This window comes from Excalfactoria chinensis, chromosome 2 (genome assembly GCF_039878825.1).
Source record: "Excalfactoria chinensis isolate bCotChi1 chromosome 2, bCotChi1.hap2, whole genome shotgun sequence".
Lineage (NCBI taxonomy): Eukaryota > Metazoa > Chordata > Aves > Galliformes > Phasianidae > Excalfactoria > Excalfactoria chinensis.
The window spans coordinates 36,463,546-36,490,471 of record NC_092826.1 but is presented as its reverse complement, the minus strand read 5'-3'; the positions used below and the strand labels follow the sequence as shown (position 1 = coordinate 36,490,471).

The 26,926-nt window shown below is 39.6% G+C and overlaps 2 protein-coding genes across 4 annotated transcripts in view; one reads left to right on the top strand and one right to left on the bottom strand.

Moving 5' to 3' along the window:
• LYN (LYN proto-oncogene, Src family tyrosine kinase) overlaps positions 1 to 6,411 on the top strand; it is a 46,535-nt gene extending 40,124 nt beyond the window's left edge. For both annotated transcript variants that reach the window (XM_072327632.1, XM_072327631.1), the window contains exons 12-13: positions 865 to 996; positions 4,860 to 6,411. In XM_072327632.1, the coding sequence (XP_072183733.1) occupies positions 865 to 996; positions 4,860 to 5,062 (335 nt within the window). In that variant the 3' untranslated portion in view covers positions 5,063 to 6,411. The remainder of the gene's footprint in view (positions 1 to 864; positions 997 to 4,859) is intronic.
• Positions 6,412 to 7,781: 1,370 nt separating this feature from the next.
• LOC140248557 (kinesin-like protein KIF20A) lies at positions 7,782 to 26,355 on the bottom strand. 2 transcript variants are annotated; one of them, XM_072329384.1, is made up of 19 exons: positions 26,302 to 26,355; positions 26,119 to 26,210; positions 25,606 to 25,680; positions 23,920 to 24,039; positions 23,290 to 23,428; positions 23,010 to 23,194; positions 20,322 to 20,418; positions 19,725 to 19,922; positions 19,532 to 19,643; positions 17,873 to 17,944; positions 17,165 to 17,311; positions 16,350 to 16,515; positions 15,347 to 15,517; positions 14,732 to 14,871; positions 12,688 to 12,853; positions 11,606 to 11,723; positions 11,459 to 11,517; positions 9,733 to 9,852; positions 7,782 to 8,568 (listed from the first exon to the last, which is right to left on the bottom strand). In XM_072329384.1, exons 2-19 carry the CDS (start codon positions 26,191 to 26,193, stop codon positions 8,296 to 8,298), a joined length of 2,433 nt encoding a protein of 810 aa, XP_072185485.1. In that variant the 5' UTR covers positions 26,194 to 26,210; positions 26,302 to 26,355; the 3' UTR covers positions 7,782 to 8,295. The 2 variants fall into 2 exon arrangements, with proteins under 2 accessions (XP_072185485.1, XP_072185486.1); XM_072329385.1 differs by having other exon boundaries at positions 19,725 to 19,919.
• Between the last annotated feature and the right edge of the window lie 571 nt (positions 26,356 to 26,926).

The window sequence follows — 26,926 nt, the reverse complement described above, 5'->3', positions numbered from 1 at the left end:
GCTGGGAGAACCTTTTGCAAAACTGGTTATCTTTGTAAGCTGTGGCTGTTTAGAAATAACTGAATGTGAAATATATTAAAATGTGCATTGAAATATGTTAAAATGCAGGGTGAAGCTAGATTGGCTTTCTTTAAAATGGTAAAAGTTAGTTAAAGTCTTGTGAAGTTCCAGCTGATGAGAATCATAAGACCATTTTTTTTCCCCTGACAACTGGGCAGAAAGGAGAATGCTTGCTGCCACTGCAGCAAAAATGCACAGTACTGGAGAGGCAAAAGGTGCCATGTGTGAGGGTTGATCCAAAAATAATGCTTCTTGTTTCATTATGTTGGCCTACTGCAAGGGAAACTGTTGATCACAGCCTGAACCCCTGATTAACTATCTGAGGCAAGTGACAAGTTAGCTGTGGGAGCACAGGTGAAGGTAATTCAGCTGTGCTCCTGGAAGGGCTGGAGCTTGGCTCTACCTCTCCTAGATCTCATTTAAGGGCTGACCACCACTAAAGTAGCATCTTTTTCTGGAGGTTGCTCCTTTGTGGTGAGCCTCAATATTGCAAAACATCCATCTCAACTGAAAGCCTCAGCACTGGTGAGTCTTTTCTTAGATACCCTCTGACTATCTGCTCTGTAATTCCAACTATACACCTACCATGTCAGAGGTGAATGTTGGTGGCATGGTAGTAGAGGCTGAACCTTGCAGCCAGTGTTGCATTACATTTTGTTGTGTAACAGATGGCAACAGCAGGACAGTCTGACAAAATGGCACGCGATGGGGAAACGTGGATAAAACAACTGAGTGTCACTGAATTCCTCCACGTGGAAGAAAATAAATTTCCTTCGATTGACTTGAAACTGCATTGGTTTTTAGGTGCGAAGTTCCCTATTAAATGGACAGCACCAGAGGCGATTAACTATGGATCTTTCACTATTAAGTCTGATGTGTGGTCATTTGGGATTCTCCTGTACGAAATCGTTACATATGGAAAGATTCCTTATCCAGGTATGGACGTATGTTTATACTGTTTCCCTGTATTTACACTTCAGCGTTAAAAGACAAATAAAATACCCAGGGAAAGAGCTGACATTTGACAGCAGCAAAAGCAGCAGTGATGCGGAAAACATCAAGCGGGTAAAGTTCATGTTTTGAAAGCTATTAATCACCATATGTGTTGGCCACATGCATCCATTTTAGTGAATGGACTAATAGCACCGTGAATGAAGAATCACTTTCATACGTTCAGTAGTTACCACTGAGCTGCTACATAAGCTAGTGTCCTTTTTTTTAATGTAATATTGGAAAGTACTAAGAAAGTGTGTTTTCACAAGCAGATGGGCTCGAATATTTTGTCAGTGCTCGTTGATCTAAACAAATAAGGGAAGTGAGCCTAAAGCAATGTGACGATTGACCACTAGGAGTAGTTACATTTGTTCCCTATGGTTCCTGTGGTTGAAGTGAGGACATTGGTCTTGGCTACATTATGTAGCTGTGAAATAGTTTGGTACTTTGTTTCATTTTTCTTTCTGCTAAACTAAGTATCTACTGAAGCAGTAGGGGGAAGGGTGATGGCAGCAAACTTTACATTGTGTGAGGGAAGAACATACCAGCTTTCTGTGCAAGAGGTAGAGCCAAAACAGATAATCTGATTGCTCTGCAAGGCTCCAGTCCAGAGAAGCACTTCAATTCAAGAGCAGCCCCCTTCAGATACAAGAGGTGATAGGGCTGCTGGCACAACTAAATGTTTAAACATATTCTCAAGGTAATTTTTTAGGCAAGGGCTATAAAATATGTGCCTAAGTAGCAGGTTCTCCTAAACCTACTCTAGAAAAATGCTCAAGTCCCCAAGGAAAGATCGATCGGGTGGATGCTGCATTCAACAGGGTAAGGTGTGGTTCTTCCCACCACTGGAACACTTTATTTCCCATTAGCACGTGCCCATGTATCCAGTCACTGGCCTATGCCAAGATGGCTTCCTAGGGTTATTTCTTAATGCCTTAAAAATTGTCCTTCTCTGAGCAAAGCTACAAGCTCACCTGGAAACCAACACTACAAAAATGCAAAACCCAAACCAATACTTAATCCTACAGCTAAGCCTGCTGTCTCTTCAGCTCTGTGAAATCTACCGTATTTCTAGTTTAAGAGTAAAATCAGTTGGTACAACTCACACTGTACTGCTGTACTACTGTGTGTGGGAAATTCTTCTTCTAGGGGAAGTCCAGGCGGTATTTTTTTAAGTAAGTATGGAAACATTTTTATGAGCATCATAAATAAGCCATATGCTGTGGATTCATTTGTCAGACAGCAATTTGCTGGGGAAGCCTCCGGACTGCAGACTGAAAGGTCTGAATAATTCACAGACCTTGTTTGCATTAAGCTGCAAGGGGGGATATATGTCTATTTTAAACAGAAGTGTGAACCAAGTCTCCTAATAGACAGAAAGTTAACATTGAAGAACCAGCAGGACAGCAAAATAAGTGGATGACCATTTTATTTCATGTGACGAAATGTGACCAGTTCAGGCAAATTACCCCAGCATGGCAATAGTGAGTTATAGGATATAACTAGCAGCCACTGAGGCAGAGACGGTAAATTGATTTTTCAATTCTAATGGGAACACTTAATAATTGAAAATAATATTTCACAGTACCTCCAGCAACTGGCAAGCTTTCAGCATAAAGCTGCATCTGAACAGGTGTGATTAGTAGCCAGCAAATTAATGAGTTAATGCTAACAAGGAGCACCTAGTCAGGCAAATGGGTAGGAAGCCTTACCAGACAAAAAAGGTGGAGCTTTTGTGATCTTTGTTCCTAAATTCCAACAGCTGTTTCTCTTCCAGAGGAAACTCAAGCAGTTAGTGGGATGATATAGAGGGACGGTAGGTTCTGAAACACGGCACAGATCTGTAGGCAAGGAAGTTGAAGTGGTTGTTAAAAATTAACTTCCAGGTCATTACACAGTATGTCAAACAGCAGAAGCAGACAAGTTTGCATTCCAATTATGTCAGCTGTTCTTCACAAGATGTGCTGGTTTCTATGCACTGGGATTCCTCCTTCATGCTGCTGCTTTCACATCATTTCCTGGGCTCTATCATCCAGAAGTATGTTTCTATCTATGAAGCATAGCAGGTACCACAGTGTAAATTAAAACAGACCCATACCAAATCTAAAGTTGGTCTTCTGCTGGCATAGGAGCGTGTAAGCGTGACACAAATGCAACAAATACATGCCATTTACTGATTAAGGTGTAGCTTTGGTAATTCTTGCTGAAAAAAAGAAATGGCAAAGTAGAACAAGTGGCTAGTTTGGGAGCACTACATGGAGCTTAGTGTGAACAGGTAGTATTCAAGTATGTTCAAGTATGTATATGCATTATGTAATTAGTATGAAATAGTGACAAAATGCTTTTCACAGTTTTGTCTTTTGAACTTGAAGAAAAAAATGTTTGTTAAATAACTAGCTAACTAACTGTTTAAGTAAGTTAATTAAAGCATTACTTGTCCTTGGCATTCAGCATGTAGCAATCATTCCTTAAAGACAGTGGATCTATGCACAAGCCAAATAGGTACTTCACCACCCCCCCCAGCATTCGTCCTGTTCAGCACAAAAGCCTAGGAGCAGCAGTCCACATGTGCTGTAGCTAGCTAAGGCTTTGCATAATACGACCAACTATTTCATATTCTAAACTTCAAGTTCAAGCACTCAGATCACTGTTCTCCATTAAAAATACTGTATTGGTTTGCTGTCTGTATTTATTTTGGCTTTGCATTGTCTATATAGCAGTAATTCTGTGTTCTATGAAAACATCCCATGCCCCTGCTGGAGAGCTGCCCACATGCAGCATTCAGGTTGAGGAGCAGCCAGCAGCTGTCAGGGCTGGAATACCTTTCTCAGTATAGATAAAAGTTATCACTGATAGAGGCAAATATCCAGGCTGAAACACAGGGGAAAAAATGGCATTCCCTGAAATATAGAAAGCTTAGAGTCTGTGTCTTGGAAAAGGTGGCCCTGGCATAGTTACTCCAATAGGTTGCACGAGCTGTACAGAGGAAGAGACAGCTGAAAGGCAGGAAGCAGTTCTTGTGCTTGCCCAGGCATGTGAAGAACTGCCTTCTCAGAGTAAGGGAGGAAAAGGAGGAAACAAGAGGAGGAGGATGCAGTTGAGGCCGCTCCCTACAGGACTGGTCCTTGAGAGGCAAATGAGACAGAAGCTGCACTGCTGGTAGTTCTTTATTCCTTTTCTCAGAACGAGAACAATAATTGGGAAACAAAACAAAACTCCTCACAGCTGATATTTTTGCACAACACAAATAGTATGAGGAAGAGGGGAGAGGAAATTGCTTGTTACATGTAACAGTATCGGTGAAGCCCATTATCTTGCAATCAGCAAGTTACACAAAAGACAGCATAGGAAAAAAAGTTAGAAAGCTACTTAATACAGCAAGCTTGCATTACATGAGGGTCTGGTTCTGTGATGAGACAGTTATGCTGCTTGCTGTTGGCATGGAGCAAGAAGGTTAGAACCTCTGCAGCTAAGGACACAAAGGGAATAATTACACAGGTGGCCAGGTTGGGCATCTGGCTGAGGATCTCACCACCTATGAAAGCAGTGAAAACAGTGGCAGGATGGAGCATAGGAACAAAATGGAGCTGGTGCTGGGAAAAAAGCAGCAGTCATGTCAGATGCAGCTCTAAAGACAGTATTACTTATTTAAAGGTACCTACCTGGTTGAATAGAGCAGTCTTAGCTCATTGGGTTAAATGGGTTAAGATGTTTCTTTAGAGTGACGCGAATAAAAGAGAAGTGAAATAGCTCCTAAAGAACTTAAGAGATCAGTTCATCAAAGCTTTGTTTTTCAATTTTTATAGGTATGAGCAATTCAGATGTGATGGTTGCTCTTCAGCGTGGGTACCGAATGCCTCGTATGGAAACCTGTCCAGCTGAGCTTTACGATATCATGAAAACATGCTGGAAAGACAAAGCAGAAGAAAGGCCAACATTTGATTACCTACAGAGTGTACTGGATGATTTCTACACAGCAACAGAAGGGCAATACCAACAGCAGCCATAGCAAAAAAAGAATACTTTTTTTCCTATTGACATGGATCATTGGCACAGACTATTACTTGGACAGACTGCTGTAACCAATTCCTTTGAGTTTGGACATCTTAACCAAGTGTGGAAGCTGGAGTGCTGAAGGAAAGAGTAATTCTACAGCAAAATAATCATGCTTTTTTGTGGTTAAAGAAGTTCTCTTTAAATGCTTAGTGTTTTGCAGCTGCAGAAACATCGCAAACTGAGCAGACCTTTTGGAGAAACAGAAGGAAAGCAATCATTCACCCGTGCAGTTTTTCAAAGCCTTCTTAGGCCCAAGGTTGTGGAATACGTTACCAGGATCCCTTTATAAAAGGCACACACAAACAGCAGTTTTCAAAGGAAAAAGGAACAACCCCATGTCTTATGTGTTTAAGTTGTTCTTCATGACAAAGTCATGACAAATGCAGCATATTATTAAAATCTTTTCTGAATGGCATAATGTTTTCTTTAAAGGAAGGGCTATGGATGCAATTAATTCTTTACACTGAAAATGATTGTTTTACTGCTATTACTCATGAACTTTAAAATCCTTTTCAAAGCAATGCGACAGCCATCTCAGATGCAGAAGAGCACCCACGAAGGCAGGCTCAGCAGCATGTCCAGCTCTGTGTTTGACCTCCAGTTTCCCACAAGGCCTAAGTCATCACCTGAAGTCAATGGGAAAGCACAGGATGGTGAAGGAAGTTCATACATTCATTGCAGTCACTGTTACCCATGAAAATATTTTAAGATTAATTTTTAATCATCTGTGATTATTCGAGAATATTTCTTAATTTTTGCTGCTTCAATCAACTAACCCTAAAGCTGTTTTAAAACTACAACTAGCTCAAGCACAGCCCAAACCAATTTGCGGAAAGATGAAATGGGATATTAAGCAAGTTAAATTGCAGAGACACTATAAGTTTGCTCATATAGAAGTCTGTAGTTCTTAGAAAGGAAATGCAGTTTGCTATGCTCTTTATATTAAATTGTTATTATCAAAATGACCAAACAGATGAGCTAGTGCTATTACAAAGCACCTATAGTATAGATTTGTGTTTTTCCTTTCGCTGACACTGGCTCTCACTGCCAAAACCAAGGACATCTTTGCCACCTCTCACCTTACCCAGTTATTCAGGCAAACGGTACTTTGCAGCAGCTTCAGACTCTTTTCATTAAGCTTTGGTGTGCCTGCAGCTAAAGTTCAGCAGCATCGACAATCACTGCTTTTTCTCCATTGGCTTCCTTCAGTCAAACTGTGCTGTTTAAGCAGACTATCAGTTAAATATGTAAATATTGTTTCTATTATATGGTGATTTTTAATTTTAATAAACACTTAGTCTGAAACAAGTTGCACAGCAGTAATTTGGGACAAAAAGAAAAGCCTGATATCCCATCTGTGGCAGTAGCTTCACATGGAGCATCTGTTCATTATCATTAATGAGTTTATTTGACAATAGTAAATCTTAGTGGATTCTGCTTGCCTTACATCAGTTCAGCCTGAAGCCACCGAAACAGCCAGCCATTTCTGCATCTCTGTGTTTCTTTTTAGAGGGGAGGAAGAGATTTAGTCTTCAGCTGTCCCTTAAAAAAGCTCCTCCACATCCTTTAATGTAACATCCTTTAATGTAACAGTCATTTTGCGACACTGAAAAAGATTACAGATAAAAACTGTAGAGAAGTTCTTACCAATTCTTGTTTTAAATTGAGAGAGGAAAAGATAGACATCACAACCTTGTTTTTCAAACCATTTCCTAAAGTCAACAAAGATACTCAGGGGAGTCAGAGCACACACAGAAACAGTCTTTGCTGAGAGAATAGAATATTGCAGGCCTTAAGTAAATCTGCTCACATAAAATCTCAGACCAGTGACAAGTGTGTCAAAGCATGATGTGAAATCATTGAAATATTATAGCTTTAGCCTACTGTTTGACTACTGCTGATCCTAGAGCAATTTGTACTTAACCTTTTCATTCAAGGGATCAGTACTCAACGTATCGTAGTGCAACACCAAAATGTTCCCTACCCTACTGGTAGGGAGCATAGGCTTTTAGAACTACTGGAGCCACATAACCCATATTCAACACACAATACCAGCACTGGCTCAAGTCACTTGGAGGAGCTTTCACATCAGCAAAGGGCTGTTGCAGCATCATGCAGGAAAGCTGCACCACCTAGTGACTCCAGCATGAAGAGAAGGTTCTCATGCTAATCTGGGTTCCCCTCCATCATGAGAAACAGCACAAGCTGAGCATTCCAATTTATTTAAAAGCTCTGCTTTGTTTCAGAGCAATTCTTCAACTCCTACAGGCACAGTGTTTGTTTGTTTTGTTTTGTTTTAAACTACTGGGAAAGTAAACAAAAAATTTCACTCTTACAGACTGAAATAGCTGCAAGAAAACTACTTTCAGATTTACTATGCTCCAGTCTTGCTGTTACATTGAGTTGGTGGATACAGGTAAATTACAACTAGAGCTATGATTCTTTAAACTCAAGGCCATCATGTCAATCACTGTGGCAGTTCAGCCTCAGTTTATGATCTGTCCTAATCTGTGGCTTTACTGAATGCATCCTTTATAAAATGAACAAAGCTTGATATAATAATTGAAAGTTTTATTTATTATAAATTTTTCAAAGTTTAACATTTACACTTAATGGAAATTTAAATGATATTAAAACAAATTCCTCTATAAAGCAAGTTAGCCAGCAAGAAGATAAATAAGATCTCGTTTTGTTTCTTATACGAAGTCTTATTTGGTCAGCTTAGTCCCAAGAGGGTAGTTCTCAGGTCAAAGTTACAATAGTTTAGAAGAAGCAAGCTATTCTAGCTGCTTATTACAGGACATCTCATTTCTAGGAACCAATAATAAAATAAAATACTTGATTTCTAAAGGTATCAAGCAACAGATGAAGAATATTCCACTCTGTGTGAATTGCATATAAACACAAGAGACCCTGATAGCAGTTACTTAAGAATTTAAGATGTATAAAATCCACTGATTTTTAATATTGATCCACCTCAAATAGCATCCCCATATCAATCATAAAAGCAGAAGTTTGGGTCCATACTTACATAGCTCTATACCTAATAGGACATAACTGACAAATATTGAATAAAATATTTAACATAATAATAAAGAGGGCATCTAAGAGTAGAAAAAGAAGCACCTACCAACAGTATGAGATTGATAAAGCAGTCCAGTAATTGCTAATTTTGTTAATCAACTATTATTCCTTTGCTTTATGAGCAAACAGTACGTGTTTTCTTGAGGTTGAAGCCTCTTCATGCTTCCCCCAGCCTCTGCCAAGAGGTGTGCTAGCAGTACCTGCTACTGTGGATTTCAGGTTAGCCAACAAACCTCTCCTGGGTTTCTGCTGTTTTGAGTCCTCAACAGAGAAATGCTTTTTGCGTTCATCAAGTTCTTTTTGCAGGGAAGACACCGTTTCTTCAAGCTCAAGAACACGTTTAGCCCAGTTCTGGAGACTATTCATTTCTTGATCCTGTGAGCATAAGGCTGCATTAGCTGCATGAACACTCTGAAGTCTTCTTTGTACAAATGACTTCCTATTTCAGACAATTTTATTGTTTTCAGTAAACAACCCTATGATTACTATATCAAATGGCTATCCAGCAGCCATTTCTTCTAGATTACTTTTACATAATTAAAGAGAATGGCAAACTATCATGCCAACAGATCTACTTAGGGTCCGACAGAATAAACTGACACTAAAACGCTCAGCCACACCACACAAACAATTTCATTTGTTCTAGGAACCAAATAAAGAAGTCTTTCCAGTATTCAGCTGCAAGCTTACTACTGAAACAAAACTGGTCAAATCCAAATTCATATCACAGTTACCAAGTCTGCTAACCAGAATGAAGTAACTTTCTTTGAGTGAGTAGAACAGAGTCTCAAGGACACTCTCTAGACCTTATGGCTAACAAGACAACACCATTTTTCTTAACAGGTATGAAGACATAGGAAGCTGAATATAACTAATCTTCAATCTCAGACTTGGAACTTAAATGCAGAATGTAGTTTAATATACACAGAGGAAAAACCACAGCAACCTTATACATGGTTTCATTTGCAGTTTATAAATGAGGCATAGATGCAAAACATCAAGAGGTCAATTTTTCATTTTTTACTTTGGCAGCCATTAATTGCCAGAGGTCAGGTGCTGTCATCTTTATGAAGCATTTGAAGTTTACCTGTCTAAAGCTCAGCCAGCTCAGCCACCTCTTCAGGAGGGGTAGCACAGGTTTCAAGACATAACCCACAGGTTTTGCTGCATTAACACTAGTGTAACAACCATTTTCCTGCCTTCAGCAAAACACTTCATGATTAGAGAGGATTCTGCAAGAGTTCTGAGTTGTATTTTGTGTGCTTGACAACAGGTTAGGGCATCTTTAGGTCAGCAAGAATTGTCAGTACAGTGAGTTTCCCTATTGACTAAGTCCATTACTTAATAATAAAGGAGTCTTATAACAAAGGAGAAGAAAGGAATCTTATAATACAAGACACAAAGCCAAGGTGTGAAACCTGAGGGTTGTAAGCTCAAAAACAAAGACTGAACAGTGTTTTTACATGTGCAAACATAGAACCAGCCAATCTAACTACAGAAACAAGCCATATTAAGGTTGTTTGGAAAAGGCTGACAAACCTTAAGCATGATTGTGTGCTTCAGCCTGCTGTTCTCGTCTGCCATTTTTCTGTAGCCTTCATTAGTTTCCAGCAGTGCTTCATTTAATTTCTGTATTTTAAGCTTCAAAGATTTTATAAGCTGAAAATAGAACCCATACACATTCGAGTTTCAAGACACCATATTCCATATGAACTTAGTCCATGACTAGAACTGGTACATACACTGAAAGCCCTTCTGATTAATACCAAATATTGCAAACTAAGATCAAAGCAACCAAGATGAAAACTGCTTCTTCCAAATCCTAATGTCCAAATGCATTATTTCTAGCAAGACACATAACCAGAGTATTCAAGGGCCATTGTGATAAAGCTAATGGATTGCACAGACTTGGCAACCAAAACAGCAGTACAGACTTCTAGAACGATCTGCTCCTTTTCTGTAAGGGTAGTTAGAAGAATTCTCTCTCATCTCTTATTCTGGAGTGCAGTTACAACAGAAAACCTCACTTTCTGATGGGAAGATGGATTTTAATATAGACAGATTAAGACAGGTAAGTCTTTAGAGGGGGAAAAAAAACATTCAAACTAGAAATATATTATAAGAATTTACATCAACACGGTTGTAGGAGGAACTTCTAGATTGCTCAATAAAAACTGTTAAACACAGACCAAAGTGAGTGAGAGTGAAGAAAAGTAGTCAATCACTCACACACATACAGATACTGTGAGGCAAAGCAGTGGAAGGGCACTAATCAAAATAGCTGCTTTGAACTGTGCTCATTCCAGATATTGCCAGGCAGCAAGGCAACCAAGAAGAATCAATATTGAGTGTTCCTATCAAGCATTGAAGCCAGATTTGCATTCTGGCATCATAATTTGAAATTGACACAGGAAATGGAAAATGTTGTAGAGCTATCAAGACTAGGAGTGGATAATAAATGCCAGGGCTGTAAAACGAGACATTAAATTTGGTAAGGAAAAGTTATTTTTGGACTATACTTTTTTAATAGAAATGGATTTAAGTTCACTTGCCATTCACATGGTATATTAGAACCAGCTGGAACTGTTTCTCCAAACCGTACCTCTATTTGTTATTAGTGAAAGGAGCAAGCCTCATCATACCCCTCCCCTCCATCTTCTTTAAACATGGGAAACTACCTACAGCCTTACAGAAAGAGTTGTGTGATATGTAGACTAGAAGTATCTTTCTGAAAACAGTATTGTTTACCATAATACAGACTGAAGCCCACAACTTCAGTTTTTACGTGCCGTTTCAGAACTGGAGGGATCTTATTTAAGGAGAGACCTCGCTCATTACCTAAACTTAAGCGGATGGTGGAATTCTATACTTGTTTAATGCAGTATTTTGGCTCTAGATCTAAACTGCCACCAGGTTCTTCAAGTGTTTCCCTGTGTGTGAGAAGGCAGCATTTCCAAAATGAGAACAATGCATTTCAGCATTAAGTACTCAACTTCCCCTCCTCCCACCTTGCATTATGATTGCCACATGACTTAGCATAGTAGTAGATACCTTTAACAAACTATAGTCAGAACACAGCCAGTCTCTGGCATGAATCATCCACAATCAAATAAGGGTTCTTCCGTAAACTTGACACCCACTTACAGGAGTTTTCATTCTTTTTCCCCCTCCACCCCCCCCCTTATGGCACAGTTCTTTAAGTATTGAAAACATGCCAGTTTAGGACTGCTACTCCCAGATTTGCTAAATAGTAAGCAAGAGCTACCTCATCTTTCTCCATGCACTGTTTCTGCAGTCCTTCATTGTCTCTCTTCATCATCTTGTCTGTAAGATTTACAGGCAAAAGTAGTTTGATTTTCATGCAGAAAACAAAATATAATTTGAACTACAACTAGCCAGCTTAGATTCCCACCTGCTTCCATGCCATTTTCAGTAGTCAGTACATCTGAATGTAGACTTCCCAGAGTCAACAGCCTTCCCGACTGTTCATGAAGTTGCCTTTCCAATTGCAATATTTTACTCTCTCTATCCTGAAAAAAGAGGACATGGCAGAATTGGTCTAAATCTCTACTCAACCCCAAGCACTGCACCCTGTCCTCTAATGATACTACACACGCATATGCAGTTTATAGATCATTTTGGGTGAAAGTCGTGCTGACTGTGGCTGAAAAATCACCATTAAGGAACATAGCTCTGTTCATAAGAACTTCTAGGAGTTCTTTTAGGAATTATTTACACAGGATACTTGCTTAGTTTTGAGGATCTGCTCACTCTTCATACTGTGCAAGGAATAGCAACTTACTGACACCAGCTACTGGATAGTCCAAAGTGTGAGTTAAGTGCTCTCCTGCACCAAATTTGTTTCATAGTATCATAGTATCGTGCAAGTTGGAAGGGACCTTAGAGATCATCGAGTCCAACTCCCGGGATTCGAGCCCTCTGTGTAGCAGAGCAGCACTTCTACCCCCTGCTCCACAGGGGGGGATTCGAACCCGGGCCCCCTGGTGTTGCAAACGGGAATTCTACCGCTGCGCCACCGGAGGCACACTGTTTCTCAACACTGTTTCTTATCATGTAAACTCCACTTAGAACTTTGGACCAGAGACCATTATAAATAAAATAGCTACCCTGTACTAAATTGCCCACCAGCCCTTTCAGGCCAACTTTTTACTCTACACCCTCCAATTCCAAGAATATTCACATCGCCAGACTATTGTGCAAACTAGCCCTCAAGGTATTGTGATCATTCCATTACAGAGATAAATACGACTTGGATTTAATTGAACTTTGCTCTCAAAGACTGGGAATTTTAGACATACGCTATAGGTAGCATTAGACAAAATCTCTGTCCCTATGGTAAGAATTAGCAAGGCTGAATCACTACAGCTACTTTGAATGTTCAGTGTTAACGTGTAATTCCTGAACAATTCTGGAAAGCTATAGTGAGGGAGTCAGCTTATCAGCACACAGTTTTTAGCAGTAGTCAAGCTGTACCTCAACTTTCTCTTGTTCAGCTATGAATTCTTCTATAGGAACATAATGGTCTTCAATTTGTTCCATTGCACACATGTACGCATGCTTCTTGATGGCTTCTTTATACATTTCAAACTTGCTCTCCAGTTTTTCTTCATAACTGTCTTTCATATCTTCCAAGCGGTTGCTGAGAAGGAAACATCAGTCATTTAATATACTAGCATCCCAGCTACTACAACTTGACTACACGTGACCAAATTGCAGTACCAGTTATTCATTTAAACATTAATAGAGAACATAGGAGACTAAGTATTATTATTATTGGCCTTTTGTCATTTTAATTCTCAAAGATATTACAGATTTGCATCAAGGCATAATGCTTGAGTATACAAAAAAGCATGCCAGAACTCAGACCTGATGTGGTTACTCTGATCTCTTCAATGCGTCAACAGAAGTTGTTAAACACAGCCACAGATCTCAGCACAAACTACATCACTCTTGTTTGAAGCTGAAAGCCATAGTAGCAGCAGATCAAAAGTAAAAGGATCCGTGATTCTTAAATGGTTTGCCACACTGTTGTACCTAAGCACTTAAATCAGGAGCATGAATCTCCAGTAACACTGAATTTCACAGCTGAAAAACAGGTAACTTTATATTAAGTATTAATATCCCATTTCAGTGGGAAGCAAGCACTCAGGTGGAAATTACGACTACACAGGAATTAAGATGTTTCATCATCACAAGACACCTTTGTCAACTAACTTGCCCACACAAAAGTCACATGCACCTTATCTCATATACACAGACAACAGCTCCCTTTCTCCATGCCCCTTTTTCCCCCCTCTTCTAAATTACAACTAGTTAGAATCACAAAATGCTCAAGTGATTCTATCCCTTAAAAGGTTAAAAAAAAAAAACAACACCTCAATTTGAAATCAAACTGTTGATATATCAGAGATGCACAAATGCTCATAGCTGCATTACTCGTAGAAGTCCCTGCTGCTTCCATGACTGCTAGAAAATCAGATGCCTGCATAATATTTTAAACTAGACGCTTTGGGTCATGTCTTGGAAGATCTGGGAAACAAATTATAATTAAAAAACCCAGCAGCATGTAATGGTAGATATCATTACACCCAATTAGGGCTGATATTTGAAGCATTTTTCCAGGGAAGCTGGGCAGGAGGGATAGATATCTTTCATGGTTTGTTCTCACATTAAAGATAAATGACAAATTCACTGGGCTTTACTATTTCAAGTTACAGAAGGCATACATTAGTCTTGCCACAATTTAGAACACCAGCCCAGCAGAGACAGAATGTCAGTTTAACAGATAAAAAGCATCACTAATAGTTTTGCGTGTCTAGCCAAGGAACCCCAGTAATTTTGAAGACAGTGCAGGTGTTAAACCATAGAGCATGCAGTTTGGGAACTTAACGTTGAGTAAGTGTCTGTTAGTTACTCAAACAGCAGGAAGCTGATTTCAAGAAGAGAAGAGCTAAGAGGAAGTGAATTCAGCTTGAGCAATCTGGATACACTCGAAAAAAAAAATCCCCAAGTTAGTGACAAATTACTGTGGCTGACTCCATTATTAAGATGCTAAAGTAAGAAAACTTCATAAATCATCCAGGAGCAACAAACCAGAAGGAAAGTGCAAGGAGATGCAATTCGAACCACCTGAAGCACATACATATATGTTAGCATACAATGACCAAGTGCCTTTTTGAGAGGGATCACATGCCTTGAGTTCAAATAACAGTCTTCTGTACCTGCTAAGTATGGATAACGGGACAGGACAACCTTTCATAATTGCAAATTAAATGAAATTCAACAGAAAGCAACATTACCTTCTCATTGTACATAGGAAGAGACTGATCTGTAAAACAGTTTAACATTCCTTCTTTCCTTTTCAACTGAAGCTTTGAAACCAGCCAGCCCTAGCTTCTCAAAACAGCAAGAGCAGGCATATCTTACATATACACACACACTCATATGTATACATAAGTGTCTGTATTTATAAATGGGGAATTGTTTCAGCCTTGAATAGGACTATAACATGACTTGCCTCCAGGCTTCCTCTGTTTCCAGCAGCTGTCGGAACATTGCTTCTGCCATCTCTCTACGTATATTCACCTCCAGAAGGAGTTTACTTTGCCTTTCTGCAATTAGCTTCTCCTTCAGGTTCTCCGCAGTTTTCAAGAGATCCTAAATTTAACATAATTCAGTTAAAAAAATAAGACAGATATGCATTTCCATATGCATATATTAATACAGATAAGACATTTACAGAGGGCCTTTCTACATGCCTCTTCTCAGGGAGACTGTATCAAGGACTAAACATTATCAAATTTGAATTTCTCCTACTGCGAAGCCAACCTCCATCCATCTTAACTGTTTACGCTATCAAAATAAAATTATTGTTGGCATATTTTGGCATTCAAATATCAACTGGTGGTCTACTGTCATTAAAATGCATAGCTTTGTTTCTAAAAATGCCACATCTCATCTTGTTGATGCTGTTCTCAGAAGAGCATGAGCAGGTAAATAACTCTGTGCTTTAAACACAAAAGTCTACAGTTCTCATTTGATACAGTCTCCAGAATACCTCTTACAGCACATTCCTAATACGAGAGCCAGTACCAATGGCCTTGGATACAATTTTTAGTAGATGCTTATCTACCTCATGACTCAGAATGGTGATGTCCACTTCCTCTTCTGCAGAGGTTTCGTTACAGTCAGGAAAGTCATCCACAGATGTGTTCACATCAAAGCGTACAATAGGTTTGCCATCACCTCCAACTAACTTTGGTGGTAAGTCACTTAAATTTTTTGGTAGGACAGTCTGGATAACCTGAAAAACCCAGAGTTGAACACAGACTTATCAATGTCATCAATACCGCAGATGTCAGAATAGCAGGAAGAAGTAGCAGAAATGCACTGCTGTGCTTACAATGTTTAATGATTACAACAACATTAACAAAACTGCTCATGGCTTTAAGCAGACGAAAACATCAATACGAAAGTTAAAACTTCAGTAATGCAGCAAATGGAAATGGAAAGATCTACGAGAAAATGTGGTGGGGATGTATAGAAAGGGGTTTCCCCAACCCACTAAAATAATACCAAGCTTAGGCATACTTTCCTGAAAAGATGACAAAAAGCTAAAAGCAAAACCTGCAAAGCATTTACTGCTTTCTGAAATACTCTACTCAGCAACTCATCCTACTTAAACATAAGTACGTATGTTAGAGCATATTAGAAAAACTTGATTCTGAGTGCATGCGCTTATTCTATCGTGAAAGTTGCAGCTAAAAATTATTAGAAAAATATCTGAGATATCTGCGAGGAGTGGCCTGCAGCTCCTCACAGGGAGCTCTGCTTGCTGGTGACAGCAACAGGACCTGAAGAAAAAGCATGGGGCTGCATCAAGGGAGGGTCACACTCAGTGTTAGAAAAGCTTCTTTACCAGAAGGCAGTTGGGCACTGGAACAGGGCACCCAGGGTAGTGATTGCGGCACCAAGCTGACACAGTTCCAGGAGTGTCTGGACAATGCTCTCAGACAGAGTTTGATTTTTGGGTGCTCCTGTGTGGAACTGAGAGTTGGACTCAATGATCCTTGTGGATCCCTTCCAACTCAGGATATTCTACAGTTCTAGAGCAGGGAAATTAGGTGTGCTCTTACCTGTTTGGCTATAGCTGAAAATTTCATTACATGCAGTGTTTCATCATATGTATTAGCATGTTGATTGATATTTACAATCATGCAAGCTTTGCCTTTTCCACAAAAGAACGGCTGAAACAGGCGAGTCAATTTGCTCTCTCTGAATGGAATATAGCTTGGCTTCATCCTCAGGGAAAAAAAGAACAATGAAATTGTGAAACAGAATATAATATGTGAAAAGGCCTGTGCAATACTGTAAGCTTGGTTTAGTTCTGTTTCTCTTTAAGGAAGTAGCTAAAGTACAGTGCTTGGATTTGAAGCTAAACTAGTTCACCTCAAAGAACAAGGTCTTTCCTAGATACAATAAGCTCTCCAGCCAGTTAAATTATTTAAAAGTAAGAGATGTAAAGTGTCAGCATCACTGTTACTTAGTGTTAGAAAACAGCTCGTCTTGTTTCAGCCTCTTTTTACAAGAGATCTGTCAATCATCTAATGAGTCCATCTGTATAAATTGGAGGTTGAAGGGTTGAGAACAAAACAGGAGCTCTGTACACTAAGTATATGGCTTATATGCAAATACTAAGGAAAAAGCACTGTAGTTTTGCTGCTAATTGGCTTTTTTCCTCACTTAATTGCCTTTTTTTTACTTCTTCCTCCATGCAGTTTAATGAAAGAGGTAATTTCAGGTACTCCAGTGATCTCTGGAATAAATAAGGCTTACAAGATTTTGAAAATTCACATTTTCTTCTTATCACACGAACCCTTCATAGAAGCATAAAGAGATACTTCAGTTTTCAACCTAACACACAGCATGTTGCTTACAACTTGTTACCTACTTCGCATTTTGATTCTGTTTCAGTGCTGCAATGCATTTTCCAAGGATATGAAGAGAATTATTAATGTTTCCTGCTTCTTTTAGCCTGTCTCCAAAGGCTTGTGTCTTATTACACCTCTCTGACCCAGCCAGGTCACAGAAAGTCAACCTGAAGGGAAGAATTATTCAGAACATGTAAGCAAGCATGTTTCTAAACAGTATGAAAATAGAATTGTCTCTTTTACACTTCAGATACCTGAAGGAAAAAGTGTAACACATTTCAGCCTACCTAGATTACAGAGTGAGTTGTGTTTACATATCCCATCTGGAAGGCACTATGCAAACTATTAAACGCAACAGCACTAAACAATCTTACCAATGAATATAAAGATTCTTGAATAAGATTGCTGCTCCATTCAGCACATCCAAAGATGCCTGCTTATAGACTTCATTTAAAACTGCATAGGCATTCTTCCAAAAAAGATTCCTTCAGCTAAACTTCAGAATAGGATGCAGAGAAACATTTCTACTCTTGTACCTATCAGGTTTCCAGCCAGTTTTATGAAACCGAAGCAGTTTGGATTTCCTTCTCAGCTCTCAGATGATTTTTTTTCATTTTTTAAGTGAAAAATGAAAAATCAAGGACGTTCTGCAGTTTTGCATGCTTACACCTTATCAGCTTTTCAAAAAACCACTTGTGTTCTGGTAGTCAGCTGAAGCATTTACTTACTCTGAAACTCTAAGAACATGTGGTTGGTGTTCATCAGTTAGAATCAGCAGCCGGATTGAAAATATACTGTGACTGGAATGTAAAAGAAGACATTTTAATAAACCAGAGTTACAAGAATTAGGAAGACACTGAAGTAAAGTAATGTTTGGATGCTACAGAAAATTCTGTGTCAAAAACAACCTCTCTAATTTATATTAGTTACCCTTGCAATGCATTCATCCAGCAGCAAAAAGCAGCTATACAGGTTGTATTTTATGACTTTTCATTTCTTTAAATAAAAGGAAAGAGGAAAAACATCACAACAAACCTACCAGCTGTCCTGGAAAAAGAACAAGCTAATTCCCTGAAGTTTACTGATCAGAAAATGAATATTCACGTAGCCACTTAAGTATACAAAATGTAGACAGTATGTGAACCCATTAAATTTGAAGCATTAACTTCTTAGAAATGAATAGGTTGAAGAGTAAGTGAAGGCTCAACAGTCCTGTAATTCTGCCTACTTCTTAACATCCATAGCTACTCATGGAGTTTCAAAACTATTCCGTTTTCCAGAAAGGTTGGATTACTAATAATTGAAAAGCTGTTGTTACTCTGTTTTAGACATCAAGCTATAAAGACAAAAATAATAGACCTGTTATGTGAAACCAAAGAGAAAGTTCCAGAACCTTATAGGTCTCCCAGATTATCCAGTAAATGAGGAAACACATACTGTAGAAGACAAACTTCTTCAGGAGAGATTTAAAGCTGTGCTTTACACCACATCACCAACCCACAGTTCAAGAGAAGTTTCTTAAAAAGCAACACAAACCAGAAGAACATACAGCTCAATTTGAGAACAAGCCAAATGGAAGTTGGGGTACTCCCTGGAGCAAAAATAATATTCTAAGCACAAAACTCTGCCAAACAAGCACGCATTTCTTTTCTGCACCACTTTAATCTTGAGTGAAAGTCATATGGAAGTACCACTTGAAATCTGAAGGAAGCTGTCTTTAATACAAAACAGCATAATTGTCTTTTTAGAGAAGAAGCAGGCTCAGTAGCACTATGACCATAGTAGCTAAATATACAGCATGCCCTTCCACAGTTAAAGAACAAATTATTAAGAGGACTTCAAAAACAAGCAGGAAGACAGTTCCAATAGCAAGTAAACCACTTTTTTCATATATTCCCTCCTACTCAGTTAAACCAGATTCTCCCTGTCCCAGAGAGACTAACAGCTGATGTCATAATTCTGAAGAGATCAAGTAAACTCGGCCACAAAAATGCAACGCGACAGCACCTAGGTAATCTAGAAGCACCAACAGGCACTGCAAGACTCATTCCTTCTTACAGTCCCTACTGACAGGCTCCGGGTTTCCAGGAATTATACTGTCAGTAAGAAGAATTACCCAGCTTTTCTCTTTGAAGACCTTACACAGCCATCCCCGCTCAAAGTGGTTAACATTCGCCAAAGTGCATGGTTACGTTGACACTCAAACCAGATGTGATTTGATCACTTTGGTTTTCCAAGGGCATTGAACCAGAGTAATCAAGGAAAGTCTTAAGATATTGTTGAAGATTGGCTCATTTAATAATAGGCACTCTGAAGTTTTCACCTCCCTCCCCCTCCTCATCTCCTTAACAGAAAAGAGAGCATGCTCATAAATTAGTGGAACAAACCTCCTGCTTGACTGCTCATTCATTCTAGTACAAGCAAAGCTTCGGTTCTTGTTTCCTATTTTTAGTATTTTGCAGCCTTCTTCAGTGCTCTGAATGTTAATCCACTTCAAGTCTGCAAAAAGAGACCTTTTACATATATTTCTGATCAAAGACATCCTATGAAACTGCCAGGGTGATAAAATATTATTGTTACCTTTAATATAAGAGTTTCCTCCTTGATCTTCACAAATTCTTAAGACTCTACGCTTCTGATTTTTTAACGTAGATAATACACTTAAGAGGTCATACACATATTCATTATAAATCTCACAAAAGGAAACCCACACAGATGCTTGTGTTCTTTGCTGTATATTGGTCCGATAGGTGTCATTTGGAACAAAATTCTTCTCTGCTAACCAAAAAGGGAAACTAGTTTAGTAGTCAAACAACAACATTGATAAACCTTTGATAATTGTAGTGGTCTCTAATGCCAAGGTAATATATATAAATCTCTAAAACAAGGTGGCTTTCATTTATGTGTTTTACAACAACGTATGCAGTACAGGATAACTGACCGTACTCTAAGGACATTCACAGCAGGCACCTGTACCCAGAACATGCACAGGATTTGAGCTATCTTCCCACAGAAGGCGCAAAGCTACACTGTTATTCCTCCTCCCAAGTTCAGCTTTTTAAATTTGGTAAAGATATAACTAAGAATAAGATTTTTAAATCTACCTATAATTACTCACTTATATTCTTAAGTTCCAGAGCTTTTAACCATTTTTACTGAATCAATTTTCCACTTTACCTGGTGAATCTGAAGGCAGATTTCTTGAAATACATTTGGAAGAAGTCAGCTCCACGTGACAAGTATTTGCAACAGTATTTGAGATGCTTTCAGTCTCCTTGAGGAAATAAGAGACTGTTACATCCAAACGAACAGACAGTGAGACTAACAGAAGTGAAACAAGACAGTAATTCTAGTATTTAGGGTTTAAATATTGAAGTAACAAACTGTTAAGCAAACTTTACCCAAGCTGTAAATGAAATGTTTCTAAAAATACTGGGCTGACAACCCAGAATGCCTTTACAAGTTGCTGCTTAAGTCTGACCAATATTTTGGTCAACCAACCAGATTGGAGAAGCAAGTCTCTTCAAGGGGCAGAGAGCAGGATATGGGGCAGAGGACAGACTAAAGCAGCCAAGAATAAATTTCTGTAATGAGATTTCAACAAAATTAAGTGAATTACATGCTGTATTATCTATTATTTTTCAGATCATAAGACAACTGGAAAGTAGATGAAGTCTATCTGAATACAAGCAGGAACATGGACTGATATTGCTTGCCTATGACAGAAGCTAATATTTAGTAGCAAGTAAGCGGACAGGTGGGAATGGGAGTGAAAGTAAAGTAGCTTTTAATCCAATAAAAAAAACAATATTTAATCCAGTGGAAAAGAAAAACAAGTAAAGGGAGGGGAAGTAAAGAGTGAGAAGTATGCTAAGTGTGTTTTTGCACCAATACCGTGTAATGAACATAAACAGGAGAACATTAAATACAAGTGTATTACAGTAATTCAGAGCGGTTTCAACAGAGTATGAAAGCACCAGCAGATTCTTTCTGCATGACATGTAAACTGAGCCTGGGAAAAAAGCCTACTGAAATCCATGTAAACCAAAACCAAGCTCACCAAACCATATCTGCTCTCAGATTACAAGCTTGAGTGAGCATTCAAACAGCTATGCTATTCACAAGCTAACAAGCAGCATGCCTTCAGCAGGAGCACAGCTGAGCTATCAGTACTGACCTATCGCAACACATACACAAGTTCTTGTCATGCATTATTTTCTAGATGCATTTTTACCTTTCTTTCTTGATGGTGGAGTCTTGCTTGTTTTTCCCTGTAGTGCATCAGCATCTAGATCATCTACTGCAACTAAACTATTAGCAAAGTCAGAAGGTGATTTCACAGAAAGGAATGTCTGTGAAGTATCGAGTTCTCTTCCATAAAGCAGTATTTGACCTCCTGTTCTAAACTTCAAGTTCCTGCTTGTTCCTTCTTGCAAGCTTATAGATTCCATAAAGACGTTCAAAATATTTACTCACTATCCTCCTGATAATGTCAGTTTTTCTCACCCCCTCCAAACATGCACATACACACACAGAGTATGAGTGAGCTTTTAAGACTCTTGAAATAAATATGTAAACTCTAGCATCTTTTAGGTTTGTCATCTGAGGTCTTATCTCAAAAGTTAACTCGACTGCCTCAAGTTCAGTTTGCAGAATTTAATCTAAACAGTAGACTTTAAAGTGGAATTTTACATACAAATGCGAGTCACAGAAGGATATTCCTTCAGAGATAACTGGAGTTACAAGGATGTTGGTATTAAAGGCCAGTGAAAAAAGAAAAGCCAGGCAATTGTTACTTCTATACTTCTCAGAATTCATTCTGACTTGCTTTGAATCATAATCAGCTGAAATGACTGAATTCTGGCATTAAATGCATGGAATTATACTTCTGATTTACCAGAAGCAATTGGACATTAGAAAATAAAATAAAACAGTCATCCTGTGAAAACATGTGATTGGAATAAGGAGTACAGAACAACCAAATACACCAGGATGCCCATTTTTCAATTGAGAGTTGTTTCTTACTCTGCAAATAATAGAACACACTTGCTATAGCTGCCATAGTAGAGACCTGTGCCAGACTGAATATCTTTAGGGGTCTTTTCCATCCCAAAGCATTCTACAATCAACTCAAAGAACACAGTTATAAAGCAAGACATGTAAAATCCCCTAAAGTAGGCTGTAATCCTTCTAGGAAAATGATTTTGTGGCATCTCATTTTACTTGCTGCTATCAGAAAATTACTTTTTACATGAAGCTACATAAATCACAGGCTTACAAACTTTTAATCTGCCTTAGGACAGTCTCCCACCAAAAAGGACTCCTCCTCTTTGCTGTGCCTGCAAAGAAATTACCATCATCACTTCTGAACTAGGATTGGAATTTGAACTGCTCTGTAGTTTGCAGATATGACCCAAAAGATCAACACTGCAACATGTTTTTTTGGCAGGTCAGATCATAGAATCATAGAATAGTCTGGGTTGAAAAGGACCACAACGATCACCTGGTTTCAACCCCCCTGCTATGTGCAGGTTTGCCAACCACCAGACCAGGCTGCCCAGGGCCACATCCAGCCTGTTGCAGCCTCAGGCCCCTCAGAGACTTTCCAACAGCTACAGCCACTTCTCTAGGGTAATCCAGGCTTTGCAACAGTTTTTGTGTTGAACTGTGTGGTGCTGCCCTCTGTGGAAAGCTCTTCCAGTTTACTCTCAGTTCTGAACACCGCTGCCTTACTGCTCCAGAGCTGACAAAGAATCCATACAGTAAATTAAAATAAACCTAAAGACACAACAGTAAAACACAAGACTATTCTATTATGGATTTTTTAAACTCCATTCAGTAATTAGGAAGTATATAGTCACTGACCTCTTTCAGCAATGCGAGAAGAGTGGCTTTTATGGCTTCTTCTTGTTTAACTTGTGCCTCTTCTAATTTCTTAACATCATTACTCAAATATGGTTTAAAATTCATCTTCAGATACTGTCTGCCTCTTATGTAGTTAAAAATCATGTCAAGTGAGCGAGGTAAAATACCAAAGTCTTTTGAAGTTCCTTAAAATAAGTAAAGAAAATTAAGGTATTTGTACAAGCTTCGCACAGAGTCCTGACTTGGTTATTACAGTTGCTTTTTGGTATGTAAGTAATACCTTGGATAGTGTATGTCTTGCCTGCATTTGTAACGCCATAAGTAAATACCAGTCCATTCACTCCATTAACATATGCTCTCACAATCTCTTTTGTTGAGCCTTCAAAAAATTCGCTTTGAGTAGTTTCTGGCCCAAAGACCTTGGAGAAAGGAGTGGAGGGGGGGAAAAAAATAGCAATAAACACAAAGAAGTTCAACATATCATAGATATCACGGCACTGAATGATAGCAACTAGCAGATAACAAATTAGTTTTCTGCCTTGCCTAGAAATGAATTCAGCATCTTCTGTTGGGATCTTACAGGATGCCTGCTTAATTCTAAGAGGTACTCAAAGCTGCACTTAGTTATCTTTTAATGTTTTCTTACTTCTGAAATTAACTGCTCTGAATACTACTCATTAAGCATACTGTTCAGTGGATGCTTTCAACAGCTCTGCTAGCAACGCACAACAACGAACCCTTCCTGCTCTGTATCAACTGCAATTGATCGGAAAATCGACAGTTACAATAGCCTAAATGTAAGCAGTTTGCTTTTCAAAGAAGAAAAATCAAATCATGCAATAGAACAGAGAGACTTCAATTAAGAAATACAACTTACTATATAATTAAAAATAAGAGAAAACCTGCTTACCTGAGAAAAGGTAAATTTATGTACAGACTGACCGATTCCTCTTTCACAGTTCTTCATTGCAGGAGATTCTTTGGGTGCATGAAGAATTACTGTCTGGGGATCTTCAATAGTTACACAAACCTTAAAAACAAGAAAAGATGAACCAAAACATCCCACAGAATTGTTCAGGCAAAAATCTATCTGGAGAGGAAAAAAAAAATCTGTGAACACTTGCGAAGTTTACAGATAGTCTCTCCTGAGAAACATAACAACTATGGAGATACTCGCTTCACATTAAAGCCAGAACATAGATAAAATTAAGGCAATAGTCTGGAGTCTTCTAAGAGATTTAAATTTTAACTTGGGTTCCTTCTAGCAACTTCTTTCTACTTCCCTGCCTCCTCCTTCTCTCCCACCCCCTCCCTTTTCTTTCTACTTTTCCTGCCTTTCTCCAACTCCTTCCTTCCACCTCTCCTCACCCTTTCATATTCTCTCTTTTCCCTTTTCTGCTTTTTCTCCCACTCTTCATTTTTTCTGCCTTTCTCCCACTTTCCTCTCCACAGCCTTTTCTTCTTCCCCTTTCTCAGTCTCTTGTTCCTTTCTTTTCCTCCATCTCCCTCCCTCCTCCTCTCCTTTGCCTCTTTTCCTTTCCCTTTCTCTCTTCCCTCTCCTCCCTACCACACCTTTTCCCTTCCACCCCCCCAGCTTACATTTTCTGGTATTTTGTGATTAGAGCCTGCAGTACTTTGTAAAACTATGGAAACAAAATATAAAGAAATGCACCATTTTCCCCTCTCCAATCATTTTTGGTTTGAAACAAGCTACAAATATCATACACAAACTAAATTTGAATCACATTCTTTGATTGATAGATGATGTTATCAGTAGTGAAGCAAACTGAATTAGTTTCACAACTGATTTGATTGCATTTATTCAGCTGAGTAAAGGCAAGATACAATTACCCAGCACTCACTTAATGAGATAAATATAAAATGCAGTATCACAGAAAAATTGATTTTACACCCAACCATCAATATTGCTTGCCAGTGTTTTCAAGTATCAGCAGTAAGGATGATCAGTTGTAGCTAAACCTGGAATCCGTGTTCAGAGGTTAGGCATACAAATAGACCATACATGTAACACACACCTAGGTCATGCTGCTTTTCCCAGGAGTCTCAATTAACAACTCCATTTATCAACTGACTTAGCCATACTAAGAAGCTTGGTACTGCATTCAGACCAGTTACTGCACCAGGCTCTGACCTATACTCTCCTATGCATCCTCTTCACATTGCCAGGATCAGGAATGCAGTCCAGACATACTAAATCCCTTCATGAACTACAAGGCAATCCTACATCAGCAGCACATCCATCAGTTGCCTCCATCCTCATAGGAGCTTGTGAATAGAAGTCCTAAAGTAGTTGGATCTGCAGAGCTGAAATCCAGCTGGTACCATACCCCACCATTTCCCTCAGTCAGTCCCACAGCATTTAAAACATCGAGTATTCTGGATTTTCCCATTCCAAAGAAGAATGAGAGACAACTTGTAAAATAGCTCGATTTTGTAAATCAGTGTATTGTTACAGCCAGCTCAGAGTGCTGAATGATGCCAGATTGGAAATACTGTGGCAACACATACTAGCCAAAAAGAACCACTTTTCCTACTGAAAGGAATAAAAAACACATTTCTTAATACTACAACCAACCTGAGTTTCACGGCTTTCCAGTTCTGCTACAGAAAAGGGCCTCACCCTCAAGTAAACTCTCAAAGGCTGGTAGGCCTATCGACAAAGAAAAGACGTGTGGTTATAATGGCCACTTTTTCCACAGAACACCCCCCAGGTGATATCGTAAGACACCTCTGATGTCTACCGCTATTTGCTGTTCTTTCTTACTGCCTCCCTCTCTCCTTGTGAAGCTCTCAGCTGTCATTTGCTTCGTGATGTCCTCACGTCCTAAAGCTGCACCCCGCTAAATCTGAGTCTGTTTGGTTTGTTATGATGTCAGCGTTGGAGCTTTTAAAAGAGCAGGTATAAACTGCGCTGCTTCCACCTTCTGGTCTCCCTCAGTACTGAATTCAAGCTTTAGTTTCTAATTGCTGCTCCACAGTGAGCCCTTCCACTCTTCCTTCACACAGGAGATGCGTTACAAAACGGATCCGCATCTCCTGCTCCTTTTTGGCCACTCAACTGCTGACTCCTGGCTCAAGGTTTACCCACCGGCTCTGAGAAGGAATCTGACTCCGACACGTCGGACAGCTCCACAGAGACGCAGCTTTTCCCTTCACCATCCATTGCTCTGCGAGAAGGCACTTGCAAGGAGAGAAAAACAAGCACAGCGTTTTCTCACAGAGCAAATGAAAACACACAGAAAGAACAAGGAGCACGGCAGCGTGCCCTCACCCGAATAGCTCCGTACTCCCCCAACCTCCGCCTCCAGCCCACACAGAAAGCTGCCCGCCGCCACTACGCCGGCGGCGCAGGGAGCATTTTGGGCGGGGGGAAAGCGGGCGCTGATTGGCCGGCGGGCAGGAGGCCGTGCGGGCGCAGCTCGGCGTCGCTCCCTCCGTCCGGCTGAGGGCGGTGTCGCACAGCGTAAGGCTTCAACGCGCGCTGCCGCCGGCGGAGGGGCCGCTCCACAGCGGGCTTTGTCGGGACGGGGGGAGAGAGCGGGGCTGAGCGACAGAAGGGTGGGATGCTGGAGGGGAGTCACAGCGCTCTTAATTCCGTGTGAGAGCCTTAGTTCAGAAAGGCGCTGGGCTAAGCAGGGAGATGATGGATGAGAGCGATGGCATGCCAACGCCGACCAGCTTCACATACACGTCTGCCCCACCAGCTCACCCCCTCCAGTCTAACTGGTACCATCAGGTCCTTGCTGTGCTTCTCAAAGCACTCTTCATAACACACACCTGATTTTAAAAACAAGACAGTTCACTTACCAGACATCTATCTTTGGATACTTTCTTTCCCCCTGTTCTGTTGGGAGCAGTTATTCCTACCAGCTCCTCAACAGAAGCAGGCATTGACC

What these genes read in the sequence shown, in the direction of transcription:
- LOC140248557 (XM_072329384.1), bottom strand. Translation starts at nt 26,193, where the DNA reads ATGGATGGTGAAGGGAAAAGCTGCGTCTCTGTGGAGCTGTCCGACGTG. An exon ending in CAGATTCCTTCTCAGAGCCG is followed by an intron (nt 25,681 to 26,118) that starts GTGGGTAAACCT and finishes CTTTGTCGATAG; the next exon opens with GCCTACCAGCCTTTGAGAGT. An exon ending in TCACCATTCTGAGTCATGAG is followed by an intron (nt 14,872 to 15,346) that starts GTAGATAAGCAT and finishes TGTTAAATTTAG; the next exon opens with GATCTCTTGAAAACTGCGGA.